We start from the raw sequence: 17469 nt of genomic DNA, 5'->3' as shown, positions 1-17469 counted from the left end.
ACATGAAGTGAATATAAAATATAGTACAGCTGGGCCTTTCCTTTAGAAGAGAATGGAAAAGCTACAGGAGTCACAATCACATTTTTAATGAAAGAAGACTCTTCTAGAAAGTGTGAGATGTGGTTGCATTTCTCTTTTCATCTTCTCCCTTCCCTGTGAACTGAAAGGGGTTCAGTCTCACACCTTCCTTTTCTCTAAATAATGGGAAGCACCTTAGAGACAGGCAGGATTGGGATTAGGACTCTCCCTGTTCTGCTCATTAAAATGGTAAATGGATGAAGCTGTATGGCCCAACAAGACAGAAGTGAGAGCTAACTGAGAAGTGGGAAAACTGGAAATATGGCCCAGTGCTTGTGGTGGTCACTTAGAGGCAGAATTACAGCTTCAAGTCCACTCAGATTGAAAAAGAGCTTGAATTCTGCTATCTTCACAGCACTGCTTTCTCTAAATGAAAGGTTTCACAACATAACCTGAACTAGGTGTATTTGGAAAGCATGAACTCCTTTTGGACTCTTCTGAGACGTTATAATGTCCCATTGTTACGATGCAATGCTGCGTGTCGGTAGCTAAAGAGGATTTCTGCAGTCCTGAGTGAGGCAATTAAATCCTGGAGGATTTCAGACATGCTGTTCTCTGTTTTATTTTCATAGTCGAGCTCTGGGGAGCTCCCTGCTGGGCAAGGTAATTGTGAATTCCCTTCTGAGCTACTCGTTTACAGGGTGAGCCTAATGGGAACTCAGGGATTTGTGGTGACAGTCACATACAAATGCCAGTTACAAATTTTAGAGGAAACCTGCCCATTTTACAGGGAGCTTAACCCTACCTGGATGTGTACAGATACATTTAAGAGAAGTTGAGCAGAAAATTATTTAGAGCATATCCCTGGCCTGCAATGCAGCACTACACTGAAATATATAACCTGTTGTTTAGGAAAATAACCCTACAGATCTGAAAGAATGAAGTCTTCAGTGTCTTAAAGATTATGAGTCCTCCAGAAGTCCACCAGTACCTGACACTAAGAGATAATGCATCAGTCAGCTGGTACTACCAAAACTCTGCCAGATTATGCTGTTCCAGACTTCAGATAGCATTTAGCTGCTTTGCTTTGAACTTCTTTCTGTAAAGTGCTGGTAGAACACGAACACAGAATTGTTCACAGATTGAAACTAAAACATGAAAACGAATTATTCTATCATCTTCCCTTTATAAGCCTAGTGTTATTATCATCATGATTTCCTTTAAGTTTCAGGAGTATTAAACAGAGAAGTTCATGCAATACGAATGCTTGCACACGCTGGCACAATGGATTCCTCTGAGCCGTGGAGAACCGGGCTGATTGCTAACCCCGCACCTCCCGCGGCCCGCGCTGGGGGACCGCTGCCGCCTCCCGCTGCCAGCCGTGCCCGGCAGACCCCACATGCCTTCCTTTGCTTCCTCACTGACCCCAAACCCCACCGTCCCTCACTGACTCCTGTCCCCACTGAGCCTCACTGACCCCGGACCCCACCGCGCTCCGTCCGGCTTTGGAAGCGCGGGGGGCGCGCCGCGCCCCTCTGGACAGCTCCGCTCGGGGCGGGGACCGGGAGACGGGCGAGGCTGAGGGACCGGCGGAGGCTGGCCGACGGAAGGGGGCCGAAGGGTCACCGAGGGAAGGGGACCGAAGGGTCTGAAAGGACCGAAGGGTCACCGAGGGGAACGAGCGACGCGGGGCTCGGGGCGCGGAGCGCACCCGCGGGAGCGCGCCCTGCCCAGGGCGGGGGCGCGAGGAGGCGGGGCCTTATTTGCATGTGCCCTCTGGTTGGCTGCGACGCCTTGTGCCACCGAGCGGCGGCGCGGGATTGGCTGCGGCGCGGCCGGCGGCGGGGGCACGGCCCCGTGTAACGCGCAGGGCGGCCCCGCCGAGCGCGTTCAGTCGACGGGTAGCCGCCGCCGCCGCCACCGCAGCGTCCTCGTTCCCACCGGCGACAATGCTGGACCACGAGGGCGGCTGGAGCGTGTCCTTCGCCGGCTGCGGCTTCCTGGGCGTCTACCACATCGGCGCCGCCACTTGCTTGCAGGAGCGCGCCCCGCACGTCATCCGCGACGCGCGGCACATCTACGGCGCCTCCGCCGGGGCGCTGGCCGGCGCCGTCCTCGTCGGGGGCGGCTCTCTGGGTCAGCAGCGGGGCCGGGGGAGCGGCGCGGGGTGAGGCGGGCGGTGGGGCGAGCCCCGGGGAAGGGGCAGGTGCGGCGGGCTCGGCCGGGCTGGGCGGGCGCGGCCCCGGGGAGCGCTCGGGCCGGGCCGGCTCGGCTCCGATTCTGTGCTGCTCCTCACCCGTCAAACGTGTGCCCTCGGGCGGAATGAAATCCGAGCGGGGTCCGTGGCGCAGGGAATGGTGTTGGCGATGCCCGATGCCGTTCCCACATTCGCGGAGCCGAAAGGTCGGAGCTCCTCCCGTGCGGGTCCCTGTGAGGGGCTTCTCCCACCGCCGCTGTCCAAAGTCCGGGAATTAACCTGGGAGAGCGGGAGGCAGCTGAGCCCTTACGCCGTCCGGAGCAAGTCGGCCGGCCCTGCTGTCGGCTGTAAACAAAGTGTTTGCGCTTCGTTGGGAAATAGAGCATCTCCCTGCACGTGAGGGGCCCCACGGCTTTATCTTGCTTCCTCCAAAGCTGCTCCTTTCTGGGCTAAGGCTAAGAGAGTTAAGGTCGGGGCTTAGGTTAGCTTTAACGTGCTTTTTTACTCTCTAATCTCGGCACGGTGTATGCTGCCCATAGGGTCGCTTAGGTGTATGATTAGAAACGGTGGATTGATTAAAATCGCTGATTTTAATTGTCACTTGAATAATAGAGGGAATCTTGTGTTGTATTTGTGCCGGATTAAAGATGTTAGTTTGAAACTAAATGTAGTGTGCTTTGTGGAATACACACTTGTTTTCTGGCAAAAGGAAAAATGCACCTTTTATCTACTTAGGGCTCGTGAATATACATTTTTCTAATCAGTTACACTTGATGAAAGCAAATCAGGGTGTTCAGGATTGCGACTGGATTGCAGTTAAAAAACTGTATGAAATATCTGGAAATCTGAAAATAGTTTTCTCTTTATACGAAAGAAATCCACTGAGTAATGCTTGTCTAGTTCATGCCTCTGCACTGATTGTTTTTGCTATAAGCACCCTTTACTGCTTTAGGACTAGAGGATTTTGCAAATTCAGATTTTGTCTTGGAAGAGAACAGTGAGTACCTCTTTTGAATTTGGAGAAGTTTCTGGGTTTTGCTTTTAAATTTTTGAGGGAAAAATCCAGTGACTAAAAAAAACAAGCAGAAATTCTCTCTAAGTACAGGAGAGCAATGCTTGTCCCTACTGCTTTAGCCACTGAGCTCTAGCACATAAGCTTAATTTCTTCAAAGTTTTAACAGTAAACTTGTGCTGCTTAATTTAATTTTGCTGTAATGTCCAAACATGATACACTTGAATTATTATCAGCCTGCTATAAGCTTTTAAAACAAATCATGTTTTTCCTCAACAGCTGGTATTTTTAGAACATACCCAGTTTTAAGTCCTAAGTAATTGTAAATCATTTGAGGAGGAAGCTGTCTTAAATATTTGAAGCACTCTAAAGCCCAGAAAATTTATATTGTTTATTTGGCAGTATGAGTTAATTACAGCTTTTAAATGGTTTAGCACTTTAATAATTAAGAGTTGTAGATTTCAAACCATTACCAATCTCGTATGCCAACTGAGATTTATGATTTTTCTCTAACTAATAGAATATGTGTGTGGTCACTGTCCAAGGTAGCAGATTCCATGGGCAACTGTGTTCCTACTGGGGACATTAAAAAAAAAAAAAAAAAAAGGTATCACTTGGGAATGTTGGAAGACAATTGAAAATCAGCTACATTCTAAAATCTGTGAATTGCTGTAAATTGATAAAACTAACAAGGCATTCCCATGGTAATTCTTTGAGATTCTAACTGTGGTGTTTTGTGAGCTTGTGTGAAAGCAGAGGATGGTAAATAATTTCTAAAGAAACAGTGTTTTACAATGATAAGGTGTGTTGTGTGAATTTGTATTGCATGCCTCTCTTACTGCATATTGAAGTAGATCAGAGTATTTGTGGTTCCTGCAGCTGGAGGTGTAAGTAAGTCCTGTGGTTTTTTTCACAGTTGCACTTTACTGTGGGTAGACAGAGCCCAGCTCTTCCCAGAGGTGAGCAGAAGGATGAGAGGCAGCAGGCAAAAGCTGGAACCTGGTACATTCAGATGAGGTGTGAGGAAAAGACAGTTGCTATGAGTGTGGTAAAATATTAGAACAGGTTCCCAGAGAGGTTGGGGAATCCCCACACTTGGAGACGTTTGGGGCTTGGCAGGACCCAGCCCTGAGCTGGTCTGTGTGCTGGTGCACAGAACACAGGGTGTGCAAATCTGTGAACAGGGGTTGTGGCTGGAATTGAAGAGCATATTTCATTTCTTACAGCCTTGTAGACAGGTGTTTTCAGTGAAGGGTTTTCTCTTTGATTCAGATTACCTGATGGATAGGTAGGGACTCTGGAACTTCAGATGTGGATAAATACAATTATTAGCCATTGAATGGGGAAGAAAAGTGTACTTGTATAGACTGACAGAAAGCTTTCTCTCATTAAATTTGGGGGAGGTTGAGAAGCATAGCCATGAGTGTTGTTTTGAGGATGCAGTGCATTCCAGGCTATTCCAAACTGGAATGTTCAAGTTGCACTCCTTGGATGTTGTGGATGTCTGGTGTTTTGATGGTGCAGTGATCATCCATTCCAGTGGAGCAGGTTTAATGGAGGCTGCAAATACAATGTCAGGCTTTACTCTGTGGGGTAAACTTTTCAGGTTTTACTCTGTGAAACAAATGAATAGTTAACAAACAATTAAAAACAGGAATGCAGAACTAGAAAAAGAAGCAGTTCACATTTATTAGGAAGATTAATTTCTTTAGCTCCCTGCATTTCAAAAATAAAACAGATGGACCAAGACCTGCCTAAAATCCCAGACTGACTTGAGCTGTAGCCCTTAGTACCTTTTGGAGAAGTTCCTGTTTTGGAATACACCAGCCTAAGAGGTAACTGTATTTTACCCCTGCTGGAAAAGGAAGGGAGAAGGAAAAGAAGCTGGACTGCTTTGAAGTCCATTGGATTAATAACAAAAATCTTTGTAAATTTTCAGTGTTTTGATATCATATACTCTTAGATAGAACTTTTTTTGTTTTGTTTTGTTTTCCTTGAGTTGGAGCCCTTCCTAGGTTTAAAATAGGTTGCAGTAAAGAAAAAAAAAAGCTTTTTTTTGTCCTTTTTTTTTTTCCCCCTATGAACTACTTCGAGCATAGAAATTCTTTTATGTGGAGTCAATGGGTAACTGCTAAATCAAATCATATGTATTTGTTTGCTGTTGGTTTGTATTTTAGAACAGGCAAGTGACTTGCTTGGTACATAAGCTTTCCAAACTGTATTTATGTTGGAAAGGTAATTATTGCATATGCTCCAAGGCTGTTCTTCCTGGCCAGAGTTCTGGTAGTTCAGTATCTCAGACTTCTGCAACAGCTATTTTTAGAAAGTTTAGAAGATTGAGCATCGCTAAAAAAAAAAAAAAAAACCCAAAAAAAAAACTGCAACAAAAAATCCCCTAATATCTGGATACAGGGAAAATTAGAACTGCTTGAATTGCCTCATTCTGCTTTTGGAAGTAACTTCATCGCTTGTCAGAATGTGACTCTAGCAGTCTTTTTTATTTGTGTGTAAGATATGTTTTACTAAGATAAACATATACTTGACCATGAACAGTGAGCTGTGGCTAAATTGTTGTCTTCTGGGGTGGGAGGTGGCATCAGGCTGCTGGTGTCAGTGGATTTGTGGCCCAAGATTTTCCTCTGTGAGGATGGAATGAAACAATTGAAGTGGTAAAAACAGAGTGTGTCTGGTACCTCAGATTTTTTAGAGATGCTCTTTTGGGCATAGAATCTTGAGAATGATAAACGTTTAGTTATTGGTATTTGGGGGGGGAAATAACATTTTAGAAAGGTAATATTTTTGGAAATCAATCTGAGCTCAAAGGCTTAAGCAGAGTTGTTGCCAGTGCAGTGCTCACATTCAACCTGATAAATTGAATTTTATTTGTTCTAGTAAGTTCAAGTATGTAAGTTCTGAAAAAATTTTTAGAAGACCTTGTAGCCTATCACTCAGGTTGATAAGGTGTTACTTTGACCTTCCCCACCCACTCCTCTACCAAGCTGACAAGCAATTTCCTCAAAGTGTGCCCTGGAGAAATGTGACATTCTAAGTTTAAACAAAACATTGCAGGTGGATGAGCTGCTTTTCCTCCTGTGACTGAATGTTGAAAGGATTTTAGTGTTCTTCAGGAGCTGTCCTGTTTTCTGTAGTGGTTTGAAGTTCCCAAAAGTAGATTTAATTGGAGAAAAGGTTATTATGTGTCTTGTTACTGTAAAAATGCACCTATTTAGGTGGAGACCTGTGTGGTGTATTATGGATCTCCTCCACATTCCTTCCACACTGCTTTCCAAACTTCCCTCCTGGCATTCCTACCAGATCACACTTAATGCTTCCTTTGGTGTTTGAATGTATCAATGAGGAGAAATGATGCCCTAAGTTTGTATCATCTTTATTTTTTCCCCTAAAAAAATGCATTTCTGGAATGAATAATTCCTAATGGAAACATTATCTCATATGGGTATTTTTCACTTAGAATCTACATCTTAATGACATAAAAGTAGCTTAGTCCTCACCAGGAGATTTTTTTTTTAAAGTTTAAAGTGATTTTTTTTTTTTTGTCTCTCAGAAAACTCCTTAAGTCCTTAAACATGTTACAGTTACTTAATCTGTTAAAAAGCTCTTGCATTTTTATTCTAGCAGTAAGAGAGACAAGCTGGAACTCTAGATATGCTTTATTAGTCCAAGAGTGGGTTGTGTTTCTGCCGTTAAATGCAATGCATTTTCTTTCCAGCTCAGGCTTGTGCAGATGTTCTGGCATTAGCCAAAGAAGCTAGAAAGCGAAATCTTGGTCCTCTTCATCCTTCCTTTAATGTGATAAAGATAATAAGAGATGGGCTGATGAGAAATCTTCCAGAGAACACACACCAGTTGTCATCAGGCAGACTGTGCATTTCACTAACCAGAGTATCAGATGGCAAAAATGCCTTGATATCTAATTTCAACTCTAAAGAAGAAGTTATACAGGTATGTTTCTTTTTGGCAACTTATAGAAACTCCTATAATCCTAGGTCACTTTAACATCACCTTTGGGTTTCTGCTTTAAGCATTTCAGGTATTGTTACTCTGACAGTGTTTTAAAGAGGAATTCAAGCTTTTTTACACTAGATTCACATACATTTCCCAGTCAATGTGCCTGTGCACTGTTTTAGGGAGGAGGTGCAAGGGATCAGCCATAAAAAAGTGCAGTGGATCTAATGAAACCATAGTCTCAGTGAATAAGAATTTATTTTATGAAGATAAATATTTATGTCAGTAATGGGACAGTTAACATTTAATTTTTATGGTCTCATTTTCTTACAGGCTTTAATCTGTAGTTCATTTGTCCCTATTTATTGTGGCCTCATTCCACCATCATTTAGAGGTGTGGTAAGTCTCTATTGTTAAGATCTTAAAATAATTCTAGCTATTCTGAAAATATTAAGAATGCATGTAGTATATACCTTTATATACCTTTATCATAGCTTCTAGTTGTGTAGCTGTAACAACTTTCCAAAAAAAGAAAGGAACACTGAATGTGTGGAAGATACTATGTGTATTCTAATATGTATTTTATTATACATAATGTTTCTCTGTCTGTCCCCTGCCCCCTAAAATTCATTAATAAAAGAAAAAGATATTATAAGATAACGATTATGTAACCTGTGGATAAATATGTGTTGAAGGAAGTGATGCTCTTTCTTCTACACAAATTTATAGGAAGAGTCACCTATAATTGTTCAAAAAAATATCTCGTAATATAGTTTATTGTATATCTTTGTGTTCTGGCTGTAAGGAGATCTGCCTTACAACTGTATTAAAGTCCTTTGTTCAGTTAGATGCAAACACAGCATTTGTATTAAGTGTAAGAAAGCTTACCTTTTGGAGGTAAAATAGCAGTGTATTAGTATGTTCTATTGTTTCCCAGGAACTGCTGGTTACAAAGCCTCTTAATACTTCATGGCTGTACTGGGCTCTCTAAAATCCCCTGTTAGAGACAAAAACTGCAGGAAAGTTGTCATGGTTTGTTGTAGGTGTTATAATTGCAGGTCTGGAAGCAGATCTGCATTTCAAATCAAGGCAGTGGTATTGGTGGCTTTTTGTTAACCTGTTCTATTCGCTTGCATTTGTTTCCTTCCAACTGTGGTGCTCCTTGCACAAGGAGAAGGGAAGAAAGAAAGAAAGAAAACTTTAAAGGTCTTTAACAGTGGTTGATTACACCCTGTTCTCAAGGCAATTTGCAAGTATTAAAAGGTCAAGAATAGATGTGAAATGTACTTTTCTTCATACTGAAATTAAAGCAAAAGTGATTAGAACTGTATAGGGATTTTCTTTATCTGTGCTTCTAAACCTTGTATGTCTCCTTAAACTCTCCCAGATTAAAGGTGTTATGAAAACAGGACGTTGGACTGAATCCAAGGTTTAGGTGGATCCAGGCTAATCTGGCTGTTCAGTTCTTGTCATCAGACAACAATGTTATTTTAAAACATAGTTCAGAGTACACAAACATACAAGTGATGCTTTATTTGGCAATATTTTGAAGAAAAGAAGGCATAATTCTTTTAATCTTTGCAACTATTTTGGTATGATCTTAATGCTTAGGAGGCATTTTTGGATGTAACTTGGTAAGAATACCACAGTTACATATGCTTGGCATGACTCCTATAGGCTTCAGCACAATAGAATGTCAAAAATATAAACTTTGGGGCATCTTGCTGTTTACTGCTTGGCATTCCTGCCTGTATACTGTAAAACAAGGGCTTAAGGATACCATTTAAGAGGTGTACCTAACTTGCAATTAAAAAGCTTTTGGGTGTGGTGGCTTTTCTTTGATTGTTTTTGGTTTGTTTTGTTTTGGTTTTTTTTGAACTCCTTTCAAACACAGCAGTTTTAGATTTAAAAAAATTACTTGGAGGAGCAGCTGAACAGATACTCCAAATCGTGAAAATCATTTAGATCAGTAGAACAATGACTCAGATACATGCTTCCACCTTTTAATAATTTCATGAGAAGGGTCCTCCTTTGCCAGACCTGTTGTATTTTATGTCATGCAGGATTTGGGGATTTCACTTGTACTTTAGTGATTGCATTACACACCTGAAGTTTGGCAGGAGCTGCATGCTGCTGGGTCCAGAGGGTGTCCCGGGAAGCTGACAGGCCATGAGCTGTCCTCCTCCTAATTCCTAATGTGTTTCTCAGAATGGTCAGAGCCTGTGTATCAGGGCACCTGAAACTGATAATCCAGGTTGTTCCTGCTCAAATCTCTGCTCTGATACATTTATGTTTGGCAAGGACCTACAGTTTAGGTTTGCTGCCCTTTTAGGAAGGAGGAAAATGCAGCCTCTGAAGCAGTAAAGCTGATGGTGTGGGAACAAAGCAGTTCCCTGTGGCCCACTGGAGGGCTGGCTGCTGTGCGTGAGTGTAGGGGCTGTCTGTAGCCACTACAGCTGCACTAGACAGTAGTTACCCCAAAACAGAGCACTTTGGGCCTTGGATCTTTAAATGTCTGAGGTGATGCATTAAAACTACAGAAATAGGTGATTCAGTGTGAAGGAGACAAAATTATAACCTGGAATTTGCACACAAAGTGCAATAGATGTCTGGGACTTGGCAAAGTTTCTGAAGCACTGTCCATTTTTACTCACCCTTTCCTTATGTCCAAATCTTTTTTGATGCTTTTCTGTCAAATTCTAATTGTGAAGAGCACTTTAAAGTTAGAGTGGTTTAGTGTCTTGGAACTCGAACTTTGAAGCGTGGGGCTGCTTTTCTCTACGCATTGTGTGGGATTGTCATCTTTGAAAAGACCCCAGAAAAATCCCAAACGGAATATACTTGAACTGCCTATGGAACTATAGGTAGGAATGTTTATTGGCATTAGAGAACAGATCATGCCACTCAGAATGTTTAGCTTGGGAGCACCAGGCTTAAGTTAGAGCCTTAAGTGCTGTTTCATTCTTGCATGAGGCGCTCTGCAGGTCAGACACTGCCAGCCCTTTTGAGATGTTCTGTTTCTGTTCCGTTTTGCAGCGCTACGTGGATGGAGGAATCAGTGACAACTTGCCTCACTATGAGTGTAAGAACACCATCACAGTGTCCCCTTTTGCTGGGGAGTGTGACATCTGTCCCAAGGGAAAGTCAGCCAACTTCCATGAGATGAATGTGACCAACACCAGCATTCAGTTCAGCCTGGGCAACCTTTACCGTTTAACACAGGCACTCTTTCCACCTGAACCTAAGGTCAGCCCCTGCCTTCCTTTACTTCATCTCTCCACATGAAAGCTTTTGCAGAAAGTTGCAGTGTCGTAGCATTTCATCCAGTCACACAGACTTCTCTGGTGTTATATCTTGTTTCTATTTTTTCACGTTTTGTCTACATCCTCTTTAGTTTTAGTCTCTCTCTGGTTAAAACTGTCCTTCTACTGGCTTTCCGTATTTATTTGGGAATCACACAGGATTCTATGATAAAATCAACACTGGGAAATTACAAATGTCAGTTTGTAGTCCTTTCATGTTTACCTGCTAAGAAATTAGAAGAAGTTAAATAATACTTGGCACAGGCAAGTTGCCTTTAAACTTCGCTCATTGCTGTTAGTTGCAGATCAGAAGACGGAAATACTCTTGAATTGCTGTTGTGGAAGTTAGAAAAAGAAAAAACAAAACCCGACCTTTTCAAATGGCTTGGGATATAGTACACCAAAGAAGCAATTTTTCTGACTGCTACAGATATGTTTTAATTGAGGGCTTTTTGACCACTTCAAGACAAATTTTGAATTCTTCTTATGCAGGCTTTATTTTTAAATATTTTTTTACTAGTACCCCTGTACTGTAGGTGAGCTGGTATTGTATCTAGTAAAAGATATTTTCATAGGGAAGATAAGTCTGAGCCTGAGGATCAGAATTGCACAGCTAATTTTTCAAAGCTTTGGGAAGTGAGAAGCACTGGGAGGGAGGGAAGGGAATTGGCACACTCCAAACACCCTGTTTCATTGCTACTAGCAACTTCTGAAGGGCTAATCAAGGGAACAAGAGGGGAGGTAAGTCTTCCAAACTCTTTGAATGCCATCATTCAGTGCATCAGCTGAAAGAAAAGCTAGTGTACATGATCACATATTCATCATCACAGTAGCCATATTAACCTGAATCTGTTGCATTCTAGCAATTATTTAGATGATTTTTTTTCTTACAGGAGTGCAAGGTGAAACAAAGTGGCTTTTCATTCTGCAAACTCTTGATCTGAAGTTGAAACTTCTTTTTATTTGTCTGGCTCATTTGCTCTATATTTGCAGGTACTCGGAGAGATCTGTGAGCAGGGATATTTGGATGCTCTTAAGTTCTTGAAGGAGAATGGTATGTTAAACTTTCAGATAATTATTGATTATATGGTCTTAACCTGAGTTTGAAAAACAAATAAAAAAGACCCAGAACAAAACAAAAAGGGTGAGAGGGTTGTGTGTAGCTAAGGAGGGGGCTCGTCTCTCAGAGTTTTGGAGGGATCTTGATGGTTTAATTCTTATAGAAATGCCATTGTTACAGCTCACCTGAGGTGAACTGTGCCATGCAAAAATTGAACCTTTGGAGCATTGGGGGTTGGTTTCGGAGTTTTGTCAAATCTGTGTGAAATAAATGTTAAGTGAAATTTCCAAAGAATTCCAGTTCTAGGTAAATCATATTATTACTTGGCTTTGTCTTAATTGTGTAGGATGGGAATAGGCTACTGCTTCCCACTCCTCTGAAGCCTGTATCTTCTATTGCCTCCTCTCTGCTGTCATCCAAGTGATTTTTCTGGCAGTCCAGAAGTGGGAGCTGGCTAACAACAATAAAAACTCAGTCACAGACAAACCCTATTTGAGAAAAGGCTTTAGAAGATGACAGCTGATAATGGAGCAGTTGTTGACACCCAGCTAAGTTTAGGAAGAAGAATTATGAGTTCTGCTACATTACTCCTAGAATTCTAATAATGTGTTTTATATTGATAAATATTACTGCTATGCAAGCTTTAGGACAAACAAGTTGAAAACAGTAACTTGATACTAGGATGAAGTTAACCATGTGTTAAATGTGCCTGGGCCCTGTAGCCTTTGGATGCAGAAGCAAATTGGTGCTGGGTCAGATCAAGAGGAATGGGAGTAGAAATGGGACTTCTGCCTATTACAGATAGTGCCAGCTGCAGGATTTAGTGCAGTCATTGATGTACTCTGCTGATGCCTGGTCACTGAATGTTGCCTTGAAACAATTCACTGAAGAGCCTCACAGTTCTGCTTCAGAGCTTGATTTTCTGTGATACTATTGTTATTATGTTCTATTGTTATTTAATGAGAGTCTTGCTTTATAGCTTTTACCATGTGATTATAAGCACAAGCTCTTAAAAGAACCTCTGATTTGTGGTTGCCTGTGCTGAGCTGGGTTCTGTTGCTGTCCTGCATGCACAGGTTTCCTGTGTGCAAGTTTGCATCTGACACTAATATCTGACATTTCTTGCAGTTCTTCCTGGGTCGCTCTGCCTCGTGTCCTCTCTGTATTGCACTATTGTCCTCCTTTTCACACTCCTAATCCTATGATCAACTTTGTTTTTATTCTGTCACAGGGTTGTTTTGCGTCAATCTTTATCAATGATATTTACCAATGATATTTAACCTTTCAAAGGTCATTAATTATTCATCCCCTTTCCTACTAAGTTATTTCAGCTGTAGGAATTAATCTCCCCCCTCCATCTATGACACTTCAAATATTTTCCTTTGCTAAATTCACTGCTAATTCTTTAGGCGTTTGTCTTTTACTAGTACTTACAAGTAGGATATAGGTTCTTTTGCATGCAGGTATAAATTCTAGCCAAATTTGGTAGGTTTTTTCATATGTAATTTTATGATGATTTTCTGGAAACCAAGTGTAAATACACTTCTTGTGGTTTTCTCTTTGTACTTATGATATAGTGCTTCTTTCTAAGGTAGTTATCAATGCTGTTTCTTAATTGGCACCAGTTTTGCAATACAACCCATGTTGATTTAGGTCTGTACTTTGGATAAAAATTATTGTAACCTGTTGCTTTTCTTTTCAACCCTGTTGTAGCAGCGCCTCAAAGTACTCATGTGACACCTGCCATGTCAAATTTCCCAAATATCTGATGTGTTTTAGATGTTTTCTTTAAATACATGTTAAATAGTTTTCCCCCTCTCTCATTTAAATCCTTTGCTTTCTTGCAGGAAAACAATTTTGTGTATGTTTCCAGGGCAGTGTCACTTAATTGTTCACTTTTTTCCTTTTCTTTAGAACCTGTTTTAAGGTAAGATCTAAACCTTAAGAAGAGCTATCACTGTGATTAAACATGTGTGAGATCTTAAGAGCCAGGTGCAATTGAGAATTCTCATGGGGTAGATGATGGTGTTCCCTCAGGAGAGGTTTTTGTTCAGACACACAGACCTCAGGTACTGTACAGGTTCTCAGGAGACCTGTGGATCAAACCTAAGTGAAAGCTCTTGACTCTTTCAGGTATTCTAAATGACTCAATTTATATCCACTTATCCTTCACAAAAAGAAACCCTCATGAGGCTGCACAGCAACACATGGACCATATGAAGAGAAGAAAATTGACAGAAAATAGCAGAGTAGAAACTTTGAAAATGACCACCTTAAATGACCAGCTAAAGCAAAATCCATGGCCTTTGGAGAAGAGCATATTTGAGAGTCTACCTCCCAGACTTCGTAAAGGTGCATGCTTCAGGCTGTTTCCCGTAACTCTGAGTGGCAAACTTTGATTTTATTTGATTTTTTTGCATTAATTCTTAGATCTATTGCTTAGAAGTTTTGGATAATGTGTTCTGTCCCTGTGGCATGAGTCTCTGTTCCCATATTTTAAAATATCACAGAGAATGTTTATGGTAAGAGTGCCCAGAGATTAATTCTTTCATTTTCTAACTGAGCCTTATTCAGTAACCTGATAATGTTGACTGGATATTGTAAAACTCTGAGGAAATTACTGAAACTGCTTTCAGATAGTGTAACATCTTTTCCTTAATAATTCTTCCTAAGCACTGCAGGAAGCTTGCAAAGAACAGAATGGATTCTATGCTCAGTTCTCTAAACTCTTCCCCATGAGGGTGATATCCTACCTGATGCTGCCATACACACTCCCAGTGGAGTCTGCTTACTCAGTTGCTTTACGGTAAGGAACTTGTAAAAAACTTTTTTAGCATTATCATAATTTTGGAAATGTACTCATTGAGAGCTTATTCAGTGTTGGAGGCATTCTGGGACACTGTAATTCAAATGGTAACTATCAAAAGACCCATTATTTCTACCTATGTGGTGCATCCTTCTAAAGCCTATACAATCCAAGGCTAGATAAATGAACATCTAAAGAAGATTTGTATATAAAACACTCATATTACTAATAGCTACCTTGTAATTGCTCAAAAGAAGCACCCTGAATTGTGCTTTTCAGGAGTACAGGGGTATCTGAACTCTTTCCACATCCTCCTTGTGCTTCTTTCTGAAATTCAGGAGTGAAGTCCACTGTTTACTCACCATGTAAATTCTCTTACCGGTTTTGTTTGTGTTGACTGAATTGTGCTCTTGAAGCACAATGAAGCTCTTTTCAGTTCTTGTCATGGAGAAGTTATGCTCCATGAATGCACCATGAATCCTAAGCGTTGTGCTTGCTTGTTCTTGAGCAGCAGATGTCATGACTGTCTTTAGAAAATCTTGAAAAATCAATTCTGGTAATCAAACCATATAGATTTCCAGTGAAGTATTTTGTTTCTGTGCCACTGAATGTGGCACTTCTGTGCCATTTCTGGTGGATGGGGAGGCTGCAAGTTTCCCCAGATTTCTCTGTGGGGTTTTCCTCCTTGTCCCACTCTGATGTAGCTGACTCCTGTTAAGGCTATCGTAAGGGAAAAAAGTACGTTTGGGACATTGTTGTTGTTTTGCCTTCTCATTGTTCTTCCTTCCTCTTCTACCTTGCTTTAAACTGAGCAGAAAGTTCCTCCCACAAAGGTCTTGGAGACAGGACTATTTTGCAGGATTCCTGTGCTGGTCACAGGGTCTGGAATGCACACACTGGTCAGCCATTCAGAGATGCAGTGACTTGTGCTGCCCTTTTTCTTAGCTTGTAGAAGAGAGATGAGAGGGATAGATGGGAATTCAGGGAAGTTGGGAAGAAATGGGACACCTTGCTTAGGGGAGTTGATTTGGGGAGAAAAAAGATGTTTTGGATGTAGGACAGGGTGCGTAAAAATGCAGCTCTGATCAAATCCCCTGCTTACAAAAGCTGTGTTTTGGTTTTGCCTGCAGGTTGGTGAACTGGTTTCCTGACATGCCTGCTGACATTCGATGGATGCAGGAGCAGCTTTTTCGGATTGCTGCCACAGTTTATGCCCAGGCTAAAAGCAAGCTCTTCTGTACAGCCAGGTAAAGTGTAGTGCTGCTGCATGCAAATGATGCAGTTTTGGAAATTCTCTCATTTTGAAATCATTTAAAGCCTTTTCTGGAATAACACTAGTTGGTTTCTGAGGCATCTCTCTGAACAAAAATGTCGTTCTTGGTATATATTTGCTATTCCTCCTACTGTCCTCTCCTCAGTTACTTGACAGCACATGTAATCCAGTGTCTTTTCATTCTTAATATTTCTGATTACTTTTCACAATAAATTTGGGGATTGTCACCTTCCCGCTTTTATCCTTATTTAGCAGTTTCTCATACTCCAGACTTGCCAATCCTGAGTCTCCTCATCTGAGACTGGCTTTGGTAAGACACAGAATGACAAGTTCGTCTCAGAAATAACTTCTAAGAGGGGTTCTTTGGTCAATGCATCATGATTAAACACAAACAGTTTTTGTTCTGGAAAGGCAGCTCAAGCAGTGTTGGAGTGTCTTTGTATGGTGAGCTGAGGTGTTTTTATTTGTGAGAGGGGTTGTGGCATGTTGCTTTGTTGAGTTTTTGTTGTTTGGGATTGGGTTTTTTCGGCAAAGGGACTGCAAGAAAGAAGAGAAAACTTTAAAAAATGGGGTATTATTGGATTACACTTCAGTTTTCTATTTCTCAAATTGGAAAAGGCTAACCTGGTGATTCAGGTGCTGGTTTAGAGTGTTCCCAAGTTCTGTTCCGGTTGTTCAGGTTGGTGGTAACAAGCTGATTGTAAAGTGGAATGCAGAGATGGCCAGAGACGAACAACTGTATCTGCTGCTTGTAAACATGACAAAAATGCCACTAAACCCCTAATAATCTCCTTTTCCTTCCTTCTTTTTAAACAGGAAAGATCATTATGAATCACTAAAAAAATGTCAAACCGTCCCATCTACAGTGGAATTTCGTTCTTCGTACTGCCACCTTAAAATGCCTCACTCTGCTGCACACATTGAGAGCTGGCTCTGGGAATCTTCATGCTTCATGCACTCAGCTATGAAAAATGCTCCTGCTGATATCCAGGAACACTCAGACTTAAAGTCCTATCCTAATTTCCTCCCAAACCCTGATGAGTCTGCGTTGGAAATAGATGTTGACTCTTCCTCAGAGACAAGTTTCCAAACTGCTCCAGAATATTAACTGGGAAGTAGATTCCACCGTTACCAAAACTGAAATTTGGCAGAGAAAATTAAAACCTAGACTAGGGATCATTTTGTTTGTTGCCAATAAGTCTTGGGAAATTACTTGTTTACAGCTTTCTGACAAATCTGCCTTGGGAATTTTACTGTTTTAAGGATTATAAAAACAGTGGCTGCTATACTAAGTAACAGATTATAGCTCTGTCGAAGCACCAGCTCAATCAACTGTACTAAGACCAGTAGTTAAACAGTGTCTCTCTGGAAATAAATCTTTTTAAAAATTGCTTTCAGCATAAAAAATGTAAATTCTGTAAACAGATTGTTAGACAAACAAGCATAGATAACAGAACATTTTAATGAATGTGATTCTTAACAATCTTATGTGTTAGTATTTTATAGCACTTAAATGAAATTGGACCTTTACTCCCTTAAGAGGAATACACAAGTGAGTTTCTTAGTGGCCTCCAGTGTCCATTTGCCTTATATTTAAACATAGTGTTGTGTTTATGGAAAGTTGCCTGCACAAGATACTGTAGGAACAGTATTATTTTAGGTTGTTGTATGTACTCTACAGTTCCTTTTACCTTTCCTCTGTGTCCCTTTCCCTCCTGAAATACTTCAGGTGAAAATGACATGAGAAATAGGGCACCTTCCCTTGAGGAGTAAACAAGTACAGTTTCAGTGACTTCAGAGGATTGGTTTTTTTTTTGGAACTTAATATAAGTCAA

At 41.2% G+C, this 17469-nt stretch overlaps 1 protein-coding gene across 1 annotated transcript; it reads left to right on the top strand.

Moving 5' to 3' along the window:
• The first annotated feature begins 1967 nt into the window (after window positions 1-1967).
• Window positions 1968-16742, top strand: LOC134042960 (patatin-like phospholipase domain-containing protein 2). The gene is made up of 9 exons (XM_062490916.1): window positions 1968-2154; window positions 6958-7190; window positions 7527-7592; window positions 10230-10439; window positions 11489-11549; window positions 13689-13907; window positions 14229-14361; window positions 15492-15608; window positions 16451-16742. The coding sequence occupies exons 1-9, from the start codon at window positions 1968-1970 to the stop codon at window positions 16740-16742; spliced, it is 1518 nt and encodes a 505-aa protein (XP_062346900.1).
• Window positions 16743-17469: the final 727 nt, after the last annotated feature.

This window comes from Cinclus cinclus, chromosome 4, assembly GCF_963662255.1.
Source record: "Cinclus cinclus chromosome 4, bCinCin1.1, whole genome shotgun sequence".
In the NCBI taxonomy this organism is placed as follows: Eukaryota; Metazoa; Chordata; class Aves; order Passeriformes; family Cinclidae; genus Cinclus; species Cinclus cinclus.
Note: the sequence above shows the minus strand (reverse complement) of the source record. Positions and strands in the feature narration are given on the sequence as shown.

Bases quoted from the DNA above. Each gene is read 5' to 3' on its own strand.
- LOC134042960 (XM_062490916.1), top strand. From the start codon at position 1,968: ATGCTGGACCACGAGGGCGGCTGGAGCGTGTCCTTCGCCGGCTGCGGC. The intron at 2,155-6,957 runs GTCAGCAGCGGG...TTTTCTTTCCAG, and splicing joins CGTCGGGGGCGGCTCTCTGG to CTCAGGCTTGTGCAGATGTT. The intron at 14,362-15,491 runs GTAAGGAACTTG...TTTTGCCTGCAG, and splicing joins GCTTACTCAGTTGCTTTACG to GTTGGTGAACTGGTTTCCTG.